Here is a 24442-nt window from a genome sequence, read left to right on the forward strand (position 1 = left end):
GCGAGGACCCCTAATGACTGAACTTGTCATTTCAGGGTTTATGTGGATGAAGAACCAGCTGAGAGTTTGATGTGAAGGAGAAGCTAAGATGTGTGAACTTCCCCCTCTTTCCTGCTTTCCCTCACCTCTTGCCCAGGCCTCCTGTCACTCTACCCCTTCCCACCACCTAATTAGTGAGTCATCTGCCCTGCGGACCACTCTGATCCTTCCATTCCCAGCCTGAATGACCTCCGAGGCTTCTCCCTTCTCCTAAGATCCTTTCTTTCACGCAAGGGCATGCCAAGGCCTCTGGTTCCATCCCAATTGTATTTCCACCTCCTGCCATTCCACACCCCACCCCCACGCTTTAAGAGGAGGAGGAAGCCGAGGAGGAAGCCAAAACCGGTTTGGCTCAGTGGATAGAGCGTCAGGCTGCAGACTGAAGGGTCCCGGGTTTGATTCCTATCAAGGGCATGTACCTTGGTTGCAGGCACACCCCCAGTAGGGGGTGTGCAAGAGGCAGCTGGTCGATGATTCTCTCACATTGATGTTTCTAACTCTCTATTCCTCTCTCTTCCTCTCTGTAGAAATTCAATAAAATATATTTTTAAAAAAAAAAAGAGGAGGAAGAAGAAAAAGGTAAAGGTAAAAATTATCATGCTATCATAATTGAAATTTTTTCTTAGTTTTTTTTTCGGATTGTTTTTTGCTAGTGTGTGATATGCAACTGGTTTTTGTTTTCTTGCATGTTGTTTTACAACTTTGCTGAATTTATGTATTTGTTCTAATAGGGGTGTGTGTGTGTGTGTGTGTGTGTGTGTGTGTATTCAGGGTTTTCTATGCAAAAAACACCTACTTCTTTTCTACCTCTTCCTTACATACTTGGGTGCCTTTTATTTCTTTTTCTTACCTAATTATGGTATCTAGAACTTCCAGTCCTATGCTATTAATTCGAAGTGATGAAAGTGGGCATCCTTGCCGAGACCGGTTTGGCTCAATTGATAGAGCGTCGGCTTGGGGAAGGTCCCGGGTTCGATTCCGGTCAAGGGCATGTACCTTGGTTGCAGGTATAACCCCGGTAGGGGGTGTGCAAGAGGCAGCTGTCGATGACTCTCTCTCATCGATGTTTCTAACTCTCTATCTCTCTCCCTTCCTCTCTGTACAAAATCAATAAAATATATTTAAAAAAAAAGAAAGAAAGAAAGAAAGAAAGTGGGCATCCTTCTCTTTTACCTGCTCTTCCTCTGTCCACAATGCCCTGCCCTCAGCCAGGTCTTCCCTTAAATCTCTCCATCCTCAGAGCCCTCCTTTCCTTCCCACTACCTACGGCCCTAGTGTGAGGGATGCTGCTGATAGTCTCTGACCTGCTCCAAGTGATGGCTACACAGCTGTGACAGAATAAAACAAATCTCCGGAGCTGAGTTCCAAAAAAAACCAAAAAACTGTTTTACTTTTGAAACATGAGATTGTTTTCATTATGTGAACTAAAGGCAAATGTATATTTTTTCAACCTAGAAGTGGCCTCTGCATCCTCTGGCACTGCGTGGACCTGTGTCCGTGGACACATCCTGCCGGGTTCTCGCTTCTGAGTTCCTTGAGGACCAGGCTTGCATCTTCCCTGACCACCAGCTCAGGGCTCTCGCCATGTTCTCAATGCATGCTTGTTCTTGAGTCTGGAAGGACTGACAGCCCCGGACAAAAATTTAATTCCAAATGATCAAAATCCCAAGAAAAGTGGAATTAAGAAACAGCACATCTCTCATGTTGCAATCACACCCATGATACTTTCTCTTATTTTCACTTATTTGACTATTGCTGCAGGCAGGCGCTGGAGATAGAAGCCATGGTTTCTGCCCTCACGTGGCTAATGTAATGGGTGTTTTATAATTGAGATAATTGACGACAACCAAGTCAAGGAGGTCCTTAATCGAACTTACTGGAAAGCGCCAAGCACCTGCAGCTACTCATCCTTTCCCTGCTGTCTGCTGGACCAAAGGCCAGACCATCCGCCATGGCTCACTTCTACCAAAGGCCAGACTTCCTCGGGTGGAGACTACTGTAGTCCAAGCCGCCTGGTGAATTAGAGGTGAAAACCAGGACAAGCCGAGTACCCGTTAGAATGCGGAAACAGCCTTACCTGGGTTGTCTTAGATTACTTTGCAACCAGGAACTTTCAAATGAAGTGTCTCCATGGAAAGGTAACTTAAAAAAAAAAAATATATATATATATATATATATATATATATATATATATATATATATATATATATATAATTTCAGAGAGAAAGGGAGAGAGAAATATCATTGATTGGCTGCCTCCTGCGTGCCCCCTACTGGGGATCGAACCCACAACCTGGGCATGTACCCTTGACTGGAATAGAACCTGGGACCCTCCAGTCCAGAGGCTGATGCTCTATCCACTGAGCCAAACCAGCTAGGGCCAGAAAGATGACTTTTAAGTGCCTAGGAGAAAGAAAGTCTTCCCCGAAGAGAAGAAAAAAAGATGCTGTTGCCACACCACACAAAGATAGCCCAAAAATAAAATATAAAAAAGTAAGCCCATTTGTGATGTTTATTATGGCAAGTTTATATGAATTTGCCAAATACAACAACCCTCTGAGCTAGTTGCAGAAGAGCAATGGAGACTCCAAGAAGTAGTAGAAAAATGAATCAGCATGATCGTGTCCTCGGGGCATGGAACAGAAGGGGCCTGGTGATTTCCGCAGGCAGGTCCAAGGGAGACTCGGGGGGAGCTGTCCTGGAACCTTGCACCCCAGGAATGTTCTTTTCAGAGCTTTTTTGGTCTTTTTCCAGGCCTGCCCTCGCATCTAAGGAGACCTAGAGCTAAGTTCCTTTTCGGAAGAGAGCCTGTTCCTGGTCACTCTCCCAGGCCTGCTGAGAAGGGCCTCCTACCATCAGAAGGTTAAGGAAAAGCTGGGCTCCTCACAGAAACACAGTGTGTTGTGTCTTATCATTTTTCTGAAGGGAAACCAAACTTAGGATCCTAATTGGTTGAAAAAAAGAAATGGAGCATAAGGTACAAGGAGTGGAATTTCATGGTGGCACACTCACAAATGTTGCAACAACTCCCAGAACTTGCCCATCCTTGTAAATTTGCCCAGGTGATTGCTAATTAACTCATCTGACCCTGACACTGAGCCTGCCAAGTAAGGGAAGAGGGCATTGTTTTCTCCCCTTTCCAGATTGTGAAAGCTGTTTCACTCACCCAAAGTTGACTGATTCCAGAGTTGGGGCTCTTAACTACCCTTCTGCTTATAAATCTCATCCTTTATATTAATCACCATTTTTCTTTCTGAACGCTTGATTGTCCCCTTCTGCCTATTTTCTTTTTAATTTTTGTTTATTGAGATTACAGAGGGGACAGAGAGAGACATATCCACCTGTTGTTCCATTTATTTATGCAATGGTGGGTTGATTCCCTCATGTGCCTTGACCACAATCAAACCTGCAACCGTGGCATATTGGGCCGATGCTCTAACCAACTCTGAGCTACCCAACCAGGGCAGGGCGCTGGCTCTTTTCTGCTTTCTCTCATGGGTTTCCCATCAGTGTGCCCTGCCAAGCTCCGTTTGTAAACCCCAGAGAACTCCACTCATTCTTGGGGGAACACTCCAAGACTGCCAGACGCTGTGTGAGCCTTTTTGGCCAGGGGCCCCTGGCAACTGCACAAATCCCCGAAGAGCCTTCTGATTCTAAAAGCTGCTCTCCCTCAGCCCTCCGTGGCTAGGCAGTCACGTTCGGCGCTGAAAACCCCACTTCGTTTTGATTTTTCTTTGGGGAGAGGAAGTGGCTTTTTGTTCATCTCTTTCTCCTAAAAGGATAAATCAATATTTATATCCAGGCTCCAGGTTTTGGGTCAGCTGCTTTAGAGATGTTTTTGCTCATAATTCATCCAAGTGCTGAATCCCACAAGACAGAAATCCGGTGCAGGTTGTAAGGATTTTATGTAAAGGCCTCCTTGATTACTGTTTATGCTGCGATTTGGAATAACCATCTAAAAACTATACAGAACTAAACTCGGCTAAAACCTGCATACAGTTCCTAGAAAGGAAAAGGGAAGTAGAGGAAAGAGGGGGGAAATTTTCCAACACCCAGTTTTTCCGGTTCGAGACAGAGGGGAGATTGTCACTCGCCAATGAGACCTTTTTGGAAGGACAGACAATTAATCTTGGAACACTAAAGAAAAACGTAGCAATGAGTTGGTGGACATTTAAAGGAAATGTTGCAGGAGACGCATTTCCAGTTTGGGGAGGCCTCGATCTTCACGCGCTACCTAAATCCCACAAAGCGAGGGGCCGGTCGGCCGGGAGCGGCGCTGGAATCCCAGTCAGGCCTAAAGGGGTTAAGGGGCTATGTCACATCAGCGGCTCAAACTCCTCCTCTCGCCCGCGAGGTGAAGATATTTGAAAATCACCCCACTGCAAACTCCTCCCCCTAGGAGAAACCTCACATTGAAATGCTGCAAATGACTGGGGCCCCGCGTGCAGTCGCCGCCGGGCTGTGCGAAGCCCGAGGTTGCAGCGCGGACTCTGCGGAACAGGGGCCGGCAGCCCGGGCCAGGGCGCTGCGGAGAGCATGAGGCTGTGCTGGCTCCCCGTCCTGCTCCTCGCCGCGGAGATGCCTGCAGGTGAGGCTGGCTCCAGGCGCCCATACAGAGTGTGGGTGAGCCCCCCGAATTCCCGGAGCCCCCCTTGGCAATTTTTTTGGGGGGAGGCAGCGAAAAAAATCACTGCATCCTTGGGAGATGTGGGGGATTGGCACAAAGTCCTCCTAAACAGCTGGAGAGAACGCTAAGGGGCGCGAGGGTTTGGGGCGTCAGAGGAAAAGGGATGCAGCTTTCCCCGCAAATCCGCTAGAAAGGGGAATCCTTCCCCTTGTCTCCCGAAGACCGGGAACCGGGTCTCCAGCACTGGGGAGGGGGCACCCTGTCCCAGAGTTATTGTAGGGGCAAAGGGTGACACGAAGTTCGGCTTCCCCGCGCCCGACCGCGGGCAAGAGGAACCGAGGCTCCAAGTGGGCTTTGTGCTGCCCGCGAGCCCCGCGCATCTGGGAGCCGAGCCGAGGGCATCCTACCCGGCCGCCGCTCGCGCGCCTCTGCCCCAGGACTCCGCCTCCCGCCCTGCTCCCGCCCCGCCCCCCGGCCGCCGCCCCGCCCCCGAGCCCCCATTGGGCGCAGTTCAAACAGGCGAGCCCAGAGTCTCTCCCACTGACCAATGGGAGGCGGCGTCTGGGGAGGCGCGCGCAGCGCGGGGCGGGACTAGCTTAGGGTTCGCGCCGCGCCTTGTGCTGCATGAGGCGCCGTCGGAGATGCGGTTCCTCGCGCCGATCCCGGGCGCCCATCACAAAGGAAGCGACCCTCCCCGGGCGCCGCGGTCCCCTCGGGGAATCCCGCCGTTTCCACCGCGATCCGTGCCCAGGCCTCCGTCCCCACCGTGTCTTCGAGGCCGCCCTCGCCGCCGCCCGGGGCGCGTCGCAGTGTCTCGGGGCCGCCTGCGGGGCCACGGCTCCTCCCGAGGCTGAAGCCTCGCCTCAGCCTCAATTCCAAGGGGGCCGGTCGGGGCCGGGCAGGGACTGGGAAGGCGCGACACCGACGGACCCCTCACAAGTGCCTTGTTGGTTCAGAGGCTCCGGAGTGGGTTTAGTTGAACTGCCGCTCTGACGATTTTTCACTTTAGGGTAAGGTGACCAGACGTCCCGCTTTTGGCGGGACAGTCCCGATTTTTAAAACAATCTGTCCCGCGTTCCGCGGCGTTTTGAAAAAGTCCAAAAGATTTAAAAGATTCTTTCCAAAAATCGGGACTTTTAAAAAAAACGCCGCGGGACGGGAACAAGAGAGGGAGGTTGCAGCCTCCTAGCCGAGGACCAGTGTAAAATTCAGCCAGCGGTTGTGAAGGGCAGGGACCCGGACTTGGTTAAGAGGCATTGACTAACCTGTAGTTCACATGCTGATCCCCTCCTTCCCTGGGGAGGTGGGGGAGTCATGGCAGTGAAGTCTGGGGCATTTAGGTTTTTTTCTCTTCCTCTGGGTGGCTGGGGAGCGGATGGGTCTCCTGTTCTGAAGGAGGCTCTGAGTCCCCAGACGCCCTGGCAGCTGGCGGCTACTTCTCTCTGGTGCAAACCGGAGCAGCCCCTGTTGCTCCTTGGCCGCCTTCAAAGCATTTCAGGTGGGGTGGGGGATCTCTTCTTTTCCTTTGGAAGTGAAAGTTGTTGGAATCTGAGCTGCAGGCTTTCACTTAGCCAGATCCATGTCCCTTAATAGTTGTCTGATGATGGAGCAAAGACGCAATGGTTACTGTAAGGAGAAGGTATCTTAAGACCGACGAACGAAGCAGGCAGTTCCATAGAATATCACAGGATCTATTTCCTTGAGGGAAGATTGTTTCAGAGTGGAAGAGACAACCCAGCAGTTTTCCACTAAAATTGTTCTCCGCTAAAGACTCCTGTTACTGCACATTTTAAAATATTATAACGTAGGTACTAATGATTGACAAGACCAAGGGACAAAGAATACAGTAATGCTAGGGGCCATATTCCCTGGTGGTCCATACTATCATTAGTTTGGTATTCATTTCTGTTGTCATCTGGTCATTAGCAAAAATATTTTAAGGAACACAGATACTCATTATCTAGAAGGGTTCTTTGTTTTGTTTTAAATGTTTTTATTGATTTCAGAGAGGAAGGGACAGGGAGAGAGATATAATGTGCTGCCGAAGAGAGCATCAGGGAGAGAAAGATAGAAACATCAATGATGAAAGAGAATCATTGATTGGCTGCCTCCTGCATGCCCCCTACTTGGGATCGAGTCCACAACCTGGATATGTGCCCCTGATCAGAATTGAACCCAGGACCCTTCAGCCCGCAGACCGACATACTATCCATTGAGCCAAACCAGCTAGGGTTAACGAGAAGGTTTTGATGTGCTTACTAAGGACAGTGAATTTAAGCAAAGGTCATAACATGAAAGGACACAAAGGTGGAGATGGTTTTTTGTTCACATCTACATCTGTATAATAGTTGCATGCAGAGTATCAAATATGCCAAGGGCACACCCAAACTCAGAGGACATAGAGCATCCTGTTAAGAGTTGTATCTGCCTTAGCGACTTCTTCCAGGGCAATACTGGGGAAAGATAGGGAGAGCTTTTTTGAGGCTGGGAGCCTTTAAGGGGAATTACGTACCTCATTCTGTGTTTCCAGGCTAGTCCTGCGCTTATCTGTGGGGTTCCTCCCCTGATAATATTCAATTCTAGATGCCTTTGTTGCTGGAAGCTTCGATAGTCCCTTGGCATTCCATGTTGAGTACATTAATATCATCCACACTTTGCCCAGCTGTCAAGCTAGTGACTGTTTGCTGCCGTGACGCTGTGGGAGTGGCCGCAGTGAATACTGACAGGGACAGGCTACTGCTCCCCAAAGCTGCTGGCCACAGAGGCTACCACTGAGACGGCTCCTGGGGAAACCACTGTGGCACCCGAATTCCGGAGAGAGCCCTGCTAAATTGGTTTCTCACTGAACAAAAACTGTGCACCTATGGATGAGGACAATGGGGGATGGGGAAAGGACAGAGAGTGGGGTGGGAACCTGATGAAGGGGAGCAATTGAGGGGGGGAAGAGGATCACATTTGTAATAATCTGAACAATAAAGATTTATTTAAAAAAATAATAAAATAATAAAGTAAAAAAATAAATTGGTTTCTCATCATCTTCATTCAGCTGAGTCTGTTAGCTCCAGGCATCTCTTCTTTCCAGGAAATGATTCTATCTATAGATTTTATTTCCCTTACCACAGCCACCTTCAGTGTGTCGATGTAAGAACCTGCCAAGAATTTTTTATGGGTTTGTTTGGGCCAAATGATGACAGTTGCCAGAAAGCAAAACCTCCACAGACTGAGAAAATGCTCCGAAAAATGCACCCAGTTTTGTAGTTTATTTAATACATTAGAAGGGGGCGGGAGAAAGCAAAGCTGGGAAATCTCTGAGACTGGATAAAGACTGGAAAACCGGAGAGACACACCTACTTCTTAAACATTGGTGGATACAGAATAGTTAACAATTAACATTTACAAAACAGACACAGTGTTCATAGAACAAAATGAACAAAATGAAAACAAGGGGGTTCTGTGGTCTCCTGCTCTGGTGCAGAGGTTGTGCCCTGAGATGTCTGGAAAAGATTTCTCTTTTTTTTTTTTTTTTTTTTTTTTTAAAAAAAAGGAGCTGAAGCTGGTTTGGCTCAGTGGTAGAGCATCGGTTTGCAGGCTGAAAGGTCCCAGGTTCGATTCTGGTCAAGGGCATGTATCTTGGTTGCGGGCACATCTCCAATAGGAGGTGTGCAAGAGGCAGCTGATCGATGATTCTCATTGATGTTTCTAGCTCTCTATTCCTCTCTCTTCTTCTCTGTAAAAAATCAAAATATATTTAAAAAAAAAAAAAAAAAGGAACACAACGAATTTACGTCATCCTTGCGCAGGGGCCATGCTAATCTTCTCTGTATTGGTCCAATTTTAGGATCTATGCTGCGAAAGTGGGCACCCTCTGACTTTTCAAAGATACGTTATCTTAGATGCAAAAAGACAGCAGTCTCAATTAAGGTAGATACTGATCTTTGTCAAGGAAGCTACAGGCCATGACTCGCTTTTAGTTAGGGATTTTTTTTTTATGTCAGATCATCCTGTGCGGTGTGTGGTTACTTTCAGTCTCTGAGTTTGTAAGGCCTGCCATGCGGGCCTCCCAAGCTTTAATTTAGTCAGGTTTAGTCTGTGGCTCCTTCGTCCACAAACATCGAAAGCATTTACTACCTCATCTGTGTGTTGGAGAAAAAGCAGAAATGTGTATTCTCCTTTTCTGTTTCGATAACGTTGTTCCTTTTTTGTCACTCCTAACCAGAACAATTTAAGGGCTAGAATTTAGAGATTTGTGCGTGTGTGTGTGTGTGTGTGTGTGGGGGGGTGTTGGGTGCAGTGCTTCAGTAATTTTAGGCACCCCCAGCAGGAGATATAAAAGTGTGTGCTCCCACCAAGACCGGTTTGACTCAGTGGATAGAGCGTCGGTCCCAAGTTCAATTCCAGTCAGGGGCATGTACCTTGGTTGCAGGCACATCCCCAGTGGGGGGTGTGCAGAGGGCGGCTGATCGATTTCTCTCTCTCATCGATGTTTCTAACTCTCTATCCCTCTCCTTCTCTGTAAAAAAATCAATAAAATATATATATTTTTAAAAAGAGCACTTGGCAATAAAATAATCATTAAAAAAAAAAGTGTGTGCTCCCTTTTGCTTTTGCTGAAATTTAAATGAAACTGGCATAGGAAATCCAAACCTCGGTTCTGCAAGTGGGAGGAAACAAGAAAGGTGTGCAGTTCCTTTGGGCTGTAGTGATTAGAACAGAACTAGTCCTGCCTACCACGGGACACCCTTCTGATGTGTTGTTACCTGCTGCTGCCTGTGTTGTTTTAAAAATTTTTTTAAACATTGATTTGTTTTTATTTTTTAGAGATAGAGAAACTGATTTTGTTGTTCCACTTATTTGTGCATTCATTGGTTGATGCTTGTATGTACCCTGACCGGGGATCGAACTCACAACCTTGGATTATCTGGACAATGTTGTAACCAACTGAGTTATCAGGCCACGTCAGTGCTCCCTGCTTCTGGTTGCTGTTCCCACCAGCAGTATGCTGGGACTTATTTCTCAGCCAACTGCTGTCTGGCTGTACCTATAACAATAAAATCCATCCACTTTTCAAACATTGTCTGGAACTGATGGCCAGCTGTTGGAAGACCTGGTCTGATAGAAATAGGTAGTGGAGGGGTCTTCCTGTTGGTGAAGTCTTCAGCCACCTGTGGCTAGCAGATATTTAAAGAACTATTACCAGGTGAAGGCTTGATGTCCAGGAAAGAAATTTAATGTTGTTTTTGTTTTGTTTTTAAATATATTTTTATTGGTTTCAGAGAGGAAGGGAGAGGGAAAGAGAGATAGAAACATCAATGATGAGAGGGAATTGTTGATCTGCTGCCTCCTGCACGCCCCCTACTGTGGCTTGAGCCCACAACCTGTATATACCCTGACAGGGAATTGAACTGTGACCTCCTGGTTCATAGGGCAATGCTCAACCACTGAGCCACACAAGTGAGGCAGAATTTATTGTTTTTTTGTGTGTGTGTTTTTTTTTAAATATATTTTATTGATTTTTCACAGAGAGGAAGGGAGAGGAATAGAGAGTCAGAAACATCGATGAGAGAGAATCATCGATCAGCTGCCTCTTGCACACCCCCTACTGGGGATGTGCTCGCAACCCAGGTACATGCCCTTGACCGGAATCGAACCCGGGACCTTTCAGTCCGCAGACCGATGCTCTACCTCTGAGCCAAACCGGTTTTGGCCAGAATTTATTGTTTTTATCTTTATCCCTCTTTAAAGGGCCTTAAGATCTTACTATTATTTCCTTTTATTTGTAAGATAGACCTTGGGCAAAGGTCAGGAGGTGAGAGCATTAGTGGTGTGGACGAAAAAATGGTTCTATAGAAAGTAAACCTTACAAGATGTTCTGATCTTGAACTCCTAACTTGGCAGGTCATGGTGGGAAGTCACACCTCAGGCATGTAACTTGCACAAGGCTTGTACTTGCCTTAAGCAAGCTCTGTCAGTTGTTTCTGTGCATCTAGATTAAGACACTTTTGAAAAAACCATAACCACCCACAAGAGAGCACATAATCTTGTTAACTGTCCTGTAATCCAATCCTCCCCTTGCTTTTCCCCACTTTCATATAATTTTACGTAATCTGACGTTTGGGCTTTACTCTCAAATGCGTAAAAGAAACGGCAACACTGTCAGTGCTGCCCAGCATCTGAGATCTTGCTTCCCTGGCTGGTGACTCAGTAGTTGGAGCATAGTCCTGTGCACCAGGAAGGTTTCAGGTTCAATTCCCAGTCAGGGCAAGGATGGGAGGCAACCACTAATGCTTCTCTCTCCCCTCTCTACTCCCCGCCCCCCAACCCTCCCACCTCCTTCTCACTCTAAAATCAGTTAAAAAAACAACATGTCCCCCAGTGAGGATAAAAAAAAAAAATTCTCTACAGGTTTGGATGTTCTTATGTCTACAGTGGTAACCAAAGCGTGGCTGGCAATGGGAGGAAGGGGATGATGACAGAAGCTCCTCCTCCAAGCCAAGCTCCTCCAAGATCCTCATCACCAGTGCCCCTTGTCTGAACTTCCTATTTCCTTTTTTCAAAGATTCCTCAAATTCCGATTGCTGTTTGCCCACCGTGTGTGCCACAGCACAAGAAGTGTCATTTCCTGCTTTCGGCATGATTACCATTATGATTCAGCTGTTTGTCATTGGGGGTATTGTAGAGGCATCTCCAAAGGAGACATCCTGTTCTGATGCGTGGTTGGGCAACACAACTCTCAGTACTGAGGGCAGATTCCAAAGCTCAACTCATTCCCCTCTTCACCCCCTCTCTTCTGCTCTTGTCCTGGTCACCTGGGCCATGTACTTAACACTCCACGTTCTGTTGATTCTTGGAAACAGTCCCCGTATTTCTCTCTTTATCACCTCTATCTTCTTCTGGGGCTCCCTCATATCTCTCCTAATCTCACCTGACTGGTTTCCTAATCTTTGGCAGGAGCATTGGGATTGAATTTTGAAGCCCCAGAGTGTGTTGTTGTTTTTTTTAATTTAGATATAATAAACATACTATAAAATGGATAGTTAGGAAGTAAGCAAAAGTTCAGTGAGGTTTTTTAAATTGAATTTTTATCTTTTAAAAAAATATATACTTTTATCGCTGAAACCGGTTTGGCTCAGTGGATAGAGCGTTGGTCTGAGGACTGAAGGGTCCCAGGTTCGATTCTGGTCAAGGGCATGTACCTTGGTTGGGGGCATATCCCCAGTAGGGGGTATGCAGGGGGCAGCTGATCGATGATTCTCTCCAATCGATGTTTCTAACTCTCTATCCCTCTTTCTTCCTCTCTAAAAAATCAATAAAATATATTAAAATATATATATATATATACTTTTATCGACCTTAGAGATAGAAGAAGGGAGAGGGAAAGAGAAATGGAAACATTGATTGGCTGCCTCCTCCATGCCCCTATTGGAGATCAAGCCTGCAACCCTGACTGGAAATCAATCTGGAGACCTCTTGGTTCCTGAGTCCATGCTCAATCAGTGAGCCAAACCAGCCAGGCTAATTAAATTTTGAGAGAGAGAGAGAGAGAGAGAGAGAGAGAGAGAGAGAGAGAGAGAGAGAGAGAGAAAGGTAGAGGAAGAGGGAGAGGGAGAGGGAGAGAGAGAGACATCAATGTGAGAGAGAAACATTGATCAATTGCCTCTCGTACACGATCTTTCAGTGCATGGGAGGACACTCAACCAATTGAGCCACACTGGCCAGGACCAAGTGTGTGTGTTTTAAATATATTTTTATTGATTTCAGAGAGGAAAGGAGAGGGAGAGAGATATAAAAACATCAATGATGAGAGAGAATCATTCATTTATCAGCTGCCTCTTGCACACCTCCTACTGGGGATTGAGCCAGCAAGTGGGTATATACCCCACTAGGAAATGAATTGTGACCTCCCTGTATCATAGGTCAATGCTCAACTACTGAGCCATGCTGGCGGGCCAGTGAGTTTTTATAAACATCTATTTCTATGTATTCACCTCCCATTTGCATATAGATTATTTCTAGCCCTTCAAAGAGTTTTCTTCTGCCCCTTTTTGCAATTTAATTACTGCTCCCACACACCAGAGGCAACGGCTAATTTGAATTCTAATTTAGATTAGTTTTGCCTGAACTAGAACTTCACATAAATGCAGAGTACATACTCTTGAACAAAATAAGTCAGACACAAGTAATGTTCAGTAAGTCATGTGTGTCAATAAGTTTATTAACTATTTGTCCCTTAAAAAAGGAGGGGGGGGGAGTGTATTGATTTTTTTAGAAAGAGAAGTAGAGAGAGGGAGAAACATCAGTCTGCCTTCTGCACGCCCCCTGCTGGGCATGTGTCCTGACTGGGAATCCAGCTGGCGACATGGGATGATGCTTAAGCAACTGAGCTACTGGGCCAGGACCAAGATCTTGATCCTTCCTCTTCCACGCCCATAATGAAGAAGGAAAGGCTGCTCTCAGGGGCAGGCTGAATCATTCAAGAATTTGCTCTCTCTGCCGGGACCGGTTTGGCTCAATGGATAGAGCGTCGGCTTGGGGACTGCAGGGTCCCGGGTTCGATTCTGGTCAAGGGCATGTACCTTGGTTGCGGGCATATCCCCAGAAGGGGGTGTGCAGGAGGCAGCTGATTGATGACTCTCTCTCATTGATGTTTCTGGCTCTCTATCTCTCTCCCTTCCTCTCTGTGTAAAATCAATAAAATATATTAAAAAAAAAAAAAAAAAAAGAATTTGCTCTCTCCATTTATTTTGGTCTGAGTTTCTCCCAAGAACGGAATAGCTTTCTGTAGATGTGAAGTTTGCTTCAAGTTTGATGCATGTACCAGTATAAATTATCTTTGTGCAAAATGAGCTAATGACTATATTTTGCACAAACCATTAAACAATTCTTTTAGTTATAGCTAGTGCTCAAAATCAATTGATAAAAGGAAAAGTCTTCTTACAAGGATAATGAGACATATAAGTAATATAGACATCAATCAAAATTCATATTTTATATTCTATTTGCCTACAGAACATCTGACTCATGAGGAAACTCCTAGCCGCTTTTATTGTTTTTCTCTTATTCCTTATTTATTCAATATAAAGCATGCTAAGATAAGCCAGGTCAGAATTTGTATTGGCCTCATTGTTTCAGTTTACATAGGAAATCAAAGTTTATACTTTGAGCTTAAAAGATTATTATTATCAGGTAATCGACAACCAAAAAAGTTGGCTTTGATTCCAGTTTATACTAAGCAGCGCATTCTAATTTAAAGTATACTATTCAAGCCCTGACTGATTTGGCTTAGTGGATAGAGCGTCATCCTGCAGACTGAGGGGTCAAGTTTGGAATCAAGTTTGATTCCAATCAGTGGCATATACCTTGGTTGTGGGCATATCTCCAGTGGGCAGCTGATCGATGTTTCTTTCTCATCAATGTTTCTAACTCTCTATTCTTCTCCCTTCCTCTCTGTAAAAATAAATTTAAAAAAATATATTTAAAGTATAATATTCAAAAGGAAATGCAGTAAAAAAAAAAAAAGGAAGTGGAGTCAATATATATATATATATTTTTTTAATCCTTACCCGAGGATATTTTTTCCATTGATTTTTAAAGAGTGTGGAAAGGAAGGAGCAGTGGGGGCGGGGGGGGGGAGTAACATTGATTGGTTGCTTCCCACACGAACCCTGACTAAGACCAGGATCAAACTTTAAATCCAGGTACCTGCCTTTGACAGGGAGTTGAACCTGAGACCCTTGGGGGTGCAGGCTGATGCTCTAACCACTTAGCAGTGCTGGCCAGGGCACAATCAATATAATTTTTATCTCTTTTCCAAGGTGCAAAAATCATGTATTTTAGGAAATTTCCCAGACACTTACTTTGTCTTCATTTTTATCTAAAAATTCGAGTGTTTTTTTTTTTTTTTAATTGATTTTGAGAGAGAGAGAGAGAGACCGACAGACACCCTATTCCACTTATTTATGCATTCATTGGTTACTTCTTATATGTGCTCTGACCTGGGATCAAATCTGCAGCCTTGGCATATCAGGACACTGTTCTAATCAACTGAGCTGCCTGGCCAGGGCCCAAGTCTTTCTCTAGGAAAATTTTCTCTTATTACACATAAAGCTACTGTTTCTGTTCCATTTCTTTTGATCTCATGTTGAGATATTTGATTACCTTTGTTGCTGAATTTCTGCTCTCTGGCTTCCACATTAATTTATCATAATTTTTCTTTCCATTTCTATTCTACCTGCTGGAGAAAACACAAGTTTTAATAAGTTTGCAGTGTCAATTTTTGTCATTATTGTTTCCAATACAGGCTTATAATATGCTAAATAATTTTCTTTATAAATGTGCATGAAAATTCTAATATTTTATCCCCAGATCCCAGTGAATTTGTACTTTGGACTCAACAAAGCATTATGTCAAACTCTTAAACTTTGTTGACAAGTCTCACTTTTGGTTGTGTTTTTTTGCATCCCCGCTATATTTTTTGGCTCATGAAATTTAACTTGTTTCATTTATACATGTTTTATTTCTTGGAACCAGACTGTTATGATAGGGTTATATTTCTGGTTTGTTCTTTAGTTGGCAGGAAACAGACATAGGTAATATGGTCAGTTTCTGATCCTGGCATTGAATATTTCTTCCTCTTTTCTCTCTTAGTGGAAGGCAATTGTGGGAGAAACGAGTTCCAATGCGAAGATGGGAAATGCATCGCCTACAAGTGGGTTTGTGACGGGAGTGCCGAGTGCCAGGACCAGTCTGATGAATCCCAGGAGACATGTAGTAAGTTCCCTTTGGATATTATACCCATCCCAACAATTAAAAAATACATACACACACACACACACACACACACACACACACACACTAATAAAAAGATAATATGCTAATTAGACCAGATGTCTTCTGGATGACCTTCTGGACATCCTTCCTCACAAAGCTGGCCCCGGGTGAAGCTGCCCATGGTCCCTGGGACCTGTGGCTGTGGCTGGCCCAGGTGAAGCCACCCCCAGTCTCAGGTACTTGCAGCTGGCCAGAGGGAGGGAAGCCTGGGTCCCGGGGTCAGGGACTGAGGCAGAGGCGGTTAGGGGTGATCAGGCTGGCTTGGGAGTAGTTAGGGGCGATCAGGCAGGCAGGCAGGCAGGCAGGCGAGCAGTTAGGAGCCAGCGGTCCCAGGTTGGAGAGGGTGCAGGTCAGACTGAGGGACCTCCCCCCCCCCCACACATGAATTTTATGCACCGAGCCTCTGTACACTGAGTGGCCAGATTATTATGATCTCTGAACACATAATAATCTGGCCACTCAGTGTATATCCTATATAATAAAATGCTAATATGCAAATTGTCCCCTCGACCAGCAGGCAGGCTGGCCAACTACCTATTTCCCCTCCCTCTGGCCAACCTGGCCAGACCCCACCCATGCACAAATTCATGCAGCAGGCCTCTAATATATATATATATATATATAAAATCTGGCCACTCTGTGTATATTGATTTCAGAGAGGAAGGAAGAGGGAAAGAGAGACAGAAACATCAATGATGAGAGAGAATCATTGATTGGCTGCCTCCTGCATGCCCCACACTAGAAATTGAGCCTGCAACCCAGGCATATACCCTGACTGGGAATTGAATCATATCCTCCTGGTTCATAGGTCAACACTCAACCACTGAGCACACCTGCAGGAGCCCCAACCCTTTTTGATGATAGCAAGGGACAGATGAGGTGGATTTTGCCCATTACATTGATATATTCAACCATGAATTGGGAGGTGGGGAGCAAAGATATTACTAGAACATCCCTTGAACAGCTCTTTAAAAAAAAATTATTTTGAGGGGAAATTCACACAAACAAATTAACCATTTTAAAGTGACCAGTTCACTAGCATTAATGCATTTGCAAAGCTGTGCAACCACCACCTCTATCTCATCCCAAGACCTAGCATCTGATTTTTAACAAGCTCCATTAAAGTTTGACCCAGAAAGGTGGGATTGGCACCTTTTTCCTGAAAATTCTGGGTTCTAAAATAGATCCAGAGACATAGAAGCATGGAACAGAGTACAGAATCTCAGTGGGAAGGTAGGGGAGAGTGGGTGAGTGGGAAAAGCTCAACCAAAGAACTTGTATGCATATATGCATAACCTGTGGACACAGACAATAGGGTAGTGAAGGCCGTGGGGTGGGAGTGGGCTAGAAGGAGTCAATTGGGGTGGGGTGGGGAATGGGGACATATGTAATATTTTCAACAATAAAGATTTAATTTAAGAAAATACACACAAAAACTGGGTTCTTCCTTGCACGGCAAGGACTGGGAAAGCAGACTGGCCTTTTCTTTAAGACTCAATCCTGTTTCTCCCACAGAGTCTGTCACCTGTAACATGGAGGACTTCAGCTGTGGGGGTCGTATCAACCGTTGTATTCCTGAATTCTGGAGATGTGACGGCCAGGTAGACTGCGAGAATGGCTCGGACGAGCAAGGCTGCTGTAAGTGTGGCCCCTCACGGCAGCCCACATGCCGGAATGTCCATGTGGTCCGATGGGTTCTGGCTGCTATCAGAACTTGTTCCCCAAGCAGCCCTGCCTAGTGTGGATTGGCCGCTCTTCACTCAGCTCCACCTCCTGGGAGCACATCCCAGCCCCCTCCCTCCCATTGAGGCCCGTCTTGGCTAGAAGGTGTTGCGGCAAATAGTGATGGCGCCCTCTTAGGGTGATCAGCACACTCCGTGAGGTTGTCCTTGCCACATGGCATATGCTTCCGTCAGTGAGCCGCTATGACCACTGTCAGCCACCCCAGGAGGTATTCAACTACCAAGACTCACTCATCCAACTAACCACTAAGAGGAGGAAAGCTTCGCCAAAGAAGCCGACTTCTTCAAAGAAACAAGACCGAGTCCTGGAGGGGAGTTCCCTTTGGAGCTGGGTGTCTGCCTTGGCTCTTGTGTATTACTAATCACCCTGCACACGAATCCGTGCACCAGTAGCTTTCAACGGAGCCTGGCTGTTTCGCACCCGTGCGCAGAGGCACTCTGCGGCCAGGGTGGAACACTTGTCTTGTTGCTGCAGCGACAAAGCAACCATTCTGCCAGGCTGCTCATGCTGCCTGCTCTCAGCGGCCACCCTCCCAGGATTGGGGGACTCCAGCAGGGCTGAGAGAATTGGGCACTGCCATCTTCGTGACAGTGATAGTTGATTTGCATATTACCCTTTTATTAGATAGGATTATTATTATTTTTTCACTTGTGTAAATTTTTTTCCAAAACCAAAATATCAGAAAAAAATAACTAAGATCATATTAACTCTTCAAATTCACAAAATATAAAAGTCCTTAAGAGATTTTTAAATGGATTTTGAGAGAGAGAGAAGAGAGAAGAACAGAAACATCAATGTGAAAAAGAAGCATGGCCCTAGCCAGCTTGGCTCAGTGGAAAGACCATCAGTCTATGGACTGAAGGGTCCTGGGTTCAATTCTGGTCAAGAACTGCCTGGGCAGTCCCCAGTAGGGGGTGTGCAGGAAGCAGCTGGTGATGATTCTGTCTTTATTGATGTTTCTCTCTCTCCCTCTCCCTTCCTCTGAAATTAAAAAAAATTTTTTTTTTTTTAAAAAGAAAAGTCTTGCATGGCTAGGCTGCCTGCTGCACATCCCCAACCAGGGATTGAGCCTGAAACGCAGGCATGTGCCCTGACTGGAACTGAACCTGCAATCTTTCGATGCAGGATGATGCTCAACCAATAGAGCCATACCAGCCTGGGCCTTAAGAGATTTTTTTAAAAATGTGTTTACTTACATTTACCTTAGAAATACACAACTATATATACAAATAAATAACCTTCATTAGTAGTCATCTAATGAAATGACTTCTTGGGGAACATTTTAAAATAAAATGGATAAGACACTCTTTTTAAATTTTCCTTCCCAAAGTGATGTGTAGGGAGGCATAACCTGCAGTGGCCTATATACAAATACAATTTATATGCAAATATGGGTTTTAAGCAAATACAAATATATAAGGGACTTGATTGAGCATTCTTGGATTTTGGTATCTGTAGGGTTTCTGGAACCAATCCCTCTAAGATACGGAGAGATGCTTATATTGTGAAATGATTACCACAGAAGGGTTACTTCACATTTCTGTCAAGTCCTATAATTCAGCTTTTTTTTTGGGGGGGCGTGTCTCTTTTAATAATAATAATAGCAAACCCTTAATCAGTACTTCTTTGAGCCAGCCCAACCTGAAAGCTGTACTTACCAGTCCTGATAATAAATCCCTGAGGCAGGAGGGGGCCAGGAATAGGGAGGGGGAGCATCGGGACCAGCCTAGGACCCCTGACTGCTATCTCCCGCCTCTCCAGGGGCCACGGAACTGGGGTCTGGCCTCTCTTCTCTCAGTGCCTCCATCTGTGGAATGGGCTTGTGTTGGGAGGCGGGGGCTCCCGGTGACCGGGTCTTCATCTCCCATCCGTCCCCACAGCTCCCAAGACCTGTTCCCCAGACGAGTTCCGCTGCCGTGACGGCAAGTGCATCGCCTCAGAGTTCATCTGCGACTCGGACCGAGACTGCCTGGACGGCTCGGACGAGGAGTCCTGCCCCCCGCCCACCTGCGGCCCCGCCAGCTTCCAGTGCAACAGCTCCTCCTGCATCCCCGAGCTGTGGGCCTGCGACGGCGACCCTGACTGCGATGATGGCTCAGACGAGTGGCCGCGGAACTGCGGGGGCCGCAACACGTCAGCCAAGCACGGGGACAACCCCTGCTTGGCCAGCGAGTTCCTCTGCCGCAGCGGCGAGTGTGTCCACCGGAGCTGGCGCTGCGACGGCAGCCCTGACTGCAAGGACAAGTCGGACGAGGAGCACTGCGGTGAGGGCGCCCTCCCCGCCCGGTCCCCGTGCTTCTGAGTGGTTAAACGATTTCAAATCACTTGCCTGTTTAATGAATCTCTTTTTTGAGAGGGGAGTAAGCCAGAGCTGCAGTATTACTTTGGTTCAGAAAGAATCCGGGGCTCCAGGCCTGGCTGGGGGAGTGGAGCTGTGTGACCCTTGGCCCAGGACACCACCTCACTGCGCTGTGGTGTCCTCCCCTGTCCAATGGGGCAATAGCGTTGGCCTTGGCGGGCCGGGATTAGAGTCATGGCCACCCAATAGGACTTTCTGTGAAGGTGGAGGCTTCCTGTGTCTGCACTGCCCAGTACAGTAGCCGCTAGCCAACGTGGACAGTGCAACTGGAGAACAGAATTCCTGTGTTGGAGACAGTGCAGATAAGGGCTCTGGCCCTGTGTCCGTGCTCCTTGAACCCACAGGCGGCTATTTCGAGGCTGGCGATGTGGTGAATCCAGTAGGAATTTCCCTTTTTCTGTGTCAGTTTCCATAGAGCAGATAAAATGTAATTGGACCTCAAAGTCAAGTTTTAAAAACAATGCACGATGTTGTAGGTGGTCTGTTCGAAAACTTAACACAAACTCATTTAATCCTCATCACTTGTAAACAGGCTCCCCCCACTCTTTACAGATGGGAAAACCGAGGCACAGAAAGGCCAAATTATTTTCTGAGGACACATACTTGAGGAAACGAAAAATCCCATCCTCCTATCATTTGAATTGTCATCAGAGTTTAGGCTTCACTAAGGTTACCTTTGGTTGTTACTGGTTTTTTCCTTGATGTGAGGATATTACCTATGGATTAAAAATAGGATCATTCCCCTTTTTACATATCACAGCTGACCAAGTGTCCACTTGTACATACAGAGTGCCAAAAATTTGAATTATTATTTTAAAGGTGGAAAGAGTTCATTCTGCTCACAGATTTAGTATCTCTTCTCACTCACATCCTGAAATCAAATTTTTAAATTGTATACATTTTAATTGTGAAATACAGCCCAAAGGAAAGTGCATAAAAGAACATACAGCCTAACGACTTAGCACAAAGCAAATCCTGTGTGAAGTCAAGGGCTGGACCATGGTTGGCAGTACCCTATTCCATCACCATAGACATCCTCTGAGTTTTAATTGTAATGTCTTTTATCACATGGTTTCATGTCATCAATATTCCATATATTTGTAGTCTCAGTTATTTGAACAACTGCATTATACTCCTGTAAGGCTGTCGGAAAATTGCTTCTTCAAAGATGGGGATTCTTCCGTCTTCCCTCTCCCTGAGAAGAATCAGCACGTGCTCTGTCTTTCCTAGCTGTGGCCACATGCCGGCCTGACGAGTTCCGGTGCTTCGATGGGACCTGCATCCATGGCAGCCAGCAGTGTGACAGGGAGCATGACTGCAAGGACATGAGTGATGAGCTTGGCTGCATCAATGGTGAGCTCTGCGCCTTGACACCCTAAACCATGGCAGAATACGGGGGTACCAGCAGGGTGGATCCCAGAGCAGGGCAGGGGCTCCCAGGTCAGCCCCCCAATAGCTGTGTGTCCTTCGGCAAGTTACTTGTCCCCTCTCTGAAAAAATCTGCATAACGAAAGCACCTACTTCAGGACTGAGATTTAATGCGGTCAGAGTGTACAAAGCCCGTATCTTAGAGCTCAGATTTATATACGAAATTCAATTCCATGTAAAAGACTTACCTGAATTTAAACACAGCAATTCCACTCCTGGGAATGACTCCAGGAGAAACTTGTCCCCATACACTAGGAGCCTGGCTCTGGAAGGTCCAGAGAAGCACTGTGCTGAGAGCAAAACCTTGGAAGCAGCCCAAATGTTCATCAGCAATAGAATTAATTTAAACTTTTAATTGCGGTAAAATACAAATAACATAAGGATATTGCTTTTAAAAAAAATAATGTTTATTTGATTGATTTTTAAAGAGGGAGAGAGAGAGAAAGGGAGGAGGAGGGAGAGAGAAACATCGATTTGTTGTTCCACTTACACACATTCATTAGTTGTTTCTTGTATGTGCCCTGACAAGGGATGGAACATGATACCATGCATATCTGGATGATGCTCTAATATCAACTAAACTACTCAGCCGGGGCCAGGATACTACTTTTTACACGTTTCTTATGGCCCTGGCCAGTGTGTTCAATGGTTAGAGTGTAGCTCACATACCAAAGAGTCTCAGGTTCAGTTCCCTGTCAAGGGCATGTGGCCTGGGTTGCAGATTCGTTTCCGGGCTAGAAGATTAAAAAAAAAAAAAAAAAAAAAAAAAATATATATATATATATATATATATATATATACACACACACACACACACACACACACACACACACACACACATATATATATATATATATATATATATATATATATATATATATATATATATAATGTTATTTAGAGACTGAAACAATTTCGTGAATAAGAGTGAAATTTGCCGAAGCTGGTTTGGCTCAGTGGTAGAGCGTCGGTCTGCGGACTGAAAGGTCCCAGGTTCGATTCCGGTCAGGGGCATGTACGTTGGTTGCGGGTAATATAACAATTGTACAAATTGTTATATTATTAAAAAGCGGTGGGGGGTGTGCGGAAGCGGCTGGTTGATGTTTCTCTCTCATCGATGTTTCTGGCTCTCTATCTCTCTCCCTTCCTCTCTGTAAAAAATCAATAAAATATATATTTTTTAAAAGTGAAATTTGATAATGCACTACCTTTTTAAAAATTGTGGTAAGGTACCTACAATATAAAATTTACCATTTTAATCATTTAAAAAATATATATTTTATTGATTTTAGGGAAGAAGGGAGAGGGAGAGAGAAACATCAATGATGAGACAAAATCATTGATTGGCTGCTTCCAATCATTGATTGGATCAAGCTCATAATCCAGGCATATGCCCTTGACCCAAGTCAAACCAGAGCTTTATATGTATCGCGTATGTGCAAGTCAATGTTTATTTTTAAATTGCCAGTGCGTGTCATATGTACCGGCTGGTCGAATGAATGGAGAAATGTACAGTTAGTCACTTAGCCTTTTATATATATAGATGAAAAGTTTTAGCCCAGCCCTAGCTGGTTTGGCTCAATGGATAGAGCGTCAGCCTGTGGACTGAAGGGTCCCCGGTTTGTTTCCTAGTTTGCCCAATCCTGCTCTTGGTAACATTCTAATTCTTTTTTTCTTTCTTTCTTTAAATATATTTTTATTGATTTCAGAGAGCAAAGAAGGGGGAGAGAGAGAGAAACATCCATGATGAGAGAGAATCATGGATTGGCTGCCTCCTGCAAGTCCCCCACTGGAGATTGAGCCCACAACCTGGGCATGTGCCTTTGACCGAAATCAAACCTGGGACCTTTCAGTTTGAAGGCCAATGCTCTATCCACAGAGCCAAACCGTCTCTAGGGCAACATTTTAATTCTTAAACTGGGTTTACGAGTGTTCAATAGTTAGTACATTTTATTAGTGAATACGTTTGCATAAAATCTTGTACAAATTGTTATATTATTAAAAAGCAGCTCAGAGCACTGACCCTCTTCTTTGGCTCTCATAGTGACTCTGTGCGAGGGCCCCAACAAGTTCAAGTGCCACAGTGGCGAATGCATCACCATGGACAAAGTGTGCAACTCAGCCCGGGACTGCCGGGACTGGTCAGATGAGCCCCTCAAGGAGTGTGGTGAGTCTCGGCGGGCAGGAAGCTCTCGGAGCTCGTGGGGAACTGGAAGCGGGACCCCGACACGGGCGCTGTGGGGCTGCAGGGCTCAGCCCACCCATGCCCCCAAGGGCTTTGGCTCTGGGGCCAGAGAGATGTGGGGGTCTTGGGATAAGTGGCTTTGCTCCAAGTCTCAGTTTTCACAGCTGTAGGATGGGACCATAGTTGTTCACACATCCTTGGACTGCTGGGGATTGCCGATGGGGTACTTGTAAAATTCTAGCAATGTCCCATAGCTGTGTAAATGTTTGGATGTTTCCAGTCCTATAGTCTCTTTTGCAACTAGACAACTAGGCCATTCTAGCAGAAAAGCAGTCATATGAATGCATTTGTACACATATGAATGTGTGTGGCTAAGTTCTAAGAAAACTTTATTATGGACACAGAAATTTGAATTTCATAGACCTTTTATGTGGTGTGAAATATTTTTATTTTGATGATTTAAAAAAATATATATGTTTATTGATTTCAGAGGGAGAGGGAGTGAGAGATAGAAACAGCAATGATGAGAGAGAATCACTGATTGGCTGCCTCTTGCATGCCCCCCACTGGGGATCGAGCCCACAACCCGGCATGCTCTTCACTGGAATCGAATGAGAGACCTTTCAGTCTATAATCCGAAGCTCTATTCTCTGAGCCAAACCAGCCAGGGCTATTTTGATTAATTTTTGAGAGTACATTTATTAACATTGCACTTGACCTTAGCCTAAAGGCCGAGAAGCAATTGGATCTCTGCACCGGGGACAGGGAAACAAGGAAGGATTTAGAATAGAAGAAGGCACAGGAGAGCGCGGAGGGGGGCTGCTGTACCTCTAGAAATGTTATAGGAAAGACGTGAGCCTAGGCAGGGCTAGCTTAGCTCACGAAAAGTCAGAGAAAAGGGGGCTTGAAGACAGGCTCAGAGGGTCGCCCCAATGAGCTGCCACTGCCCACTGCTCCCCTGGGAACAAGTCTCGTGAGGACCCTTAGCGATTAGGAGGTGCATACCTGTTGAGGAAGAGGGAGGGATGGAGACCACACCAATTCTTATTTTTCCTTTTATCTACTTAAAAATGTAGAATCGTTCTTAACTGCTGGCCTGTTTAAGAACAGGTGGGAGGCAGGCTTGGTTGTAAAGAGTTAGCGGATGAATTCTGGAGGCACAGGCCCTAGGTTTGAGCCCAGCAGTGTGATCTTGGATGTGCCTCAGTTTCCCCAGATATCTTTAGGGTTGTTG

At 45.7% G+C, this 24442-nt stretch overlaps 1 protein-coding gene and 1 non-coding gene across 4 annotated transcripts in view; one reads left to right on the forward strand and one right to left on the reverse strand.

Moving 5' to 3' along the window:
- Positions 1 to 4438: 4438 nt before the first annotated feature.
- LDLR (low density lipoprotein receptor) overlaps positions 4439 to 24442 on the forward strand; it is a 39818-nt gene continuing 19814 nt past the window's right edge. For 2 of the 3 annotated variants that reach the window (XM_045589225.1, XM_045589226.1), the window contains exons 1-6: positions 4439 to 4627; positions 15311 to 15433; positions 17009 to 17131; positions 19117 to 19500; positions 20826 to 20948; positions 23068 to 23190. In XM_045589225.1, the coding sequence (XP_045445181.1) occupies positions 4576 to 4627; positions 15311 to 15433; positions 17009 to 17131; positions 19117 to 19500; positions 20826 to 20948; positions 23068 to 23190 (928 nt within the window). In that variant the 5' untranslated portion in view covers positions 4439 to 4575. The remainder of the gene's footprint in view (positions 4628 to 15310; positions 15434 to 17008; positions 17132 to 19116; positions 19501 to 20825; positions 20949 to 23067; positions 23191 to 24442) is intronic. The other variant, XM_045589227.1, reaches the window with a different exon arrangement.
- Positions 8421 to 8528, reverse strand: LOC118731465. Its single transcript, XR_004991878.1, has one exon. It is a non-coding gene; the product is annotated as a U6 spliceosomal RNA (small nuclear RNA).

The sequence above is a fragment of the Pipistrellus kuhlii genome, unplaced genomic scaffold (genome assembly GCF_014108245.1).
Source record: "Pipistrellus kuhlii isolate mPipKuh1 unplaced genomic scaffold, mPipKuh1.p scaffold_m20_p_30, whole genome shotgun sequence".
Classification (NCBI taxonomy): Eukaryota; Metazoa; Chordata; class Mammalia; order Chiroptera; family Vespertilionidae; genus Pipistrellus; species Pipistrellus kuhlii.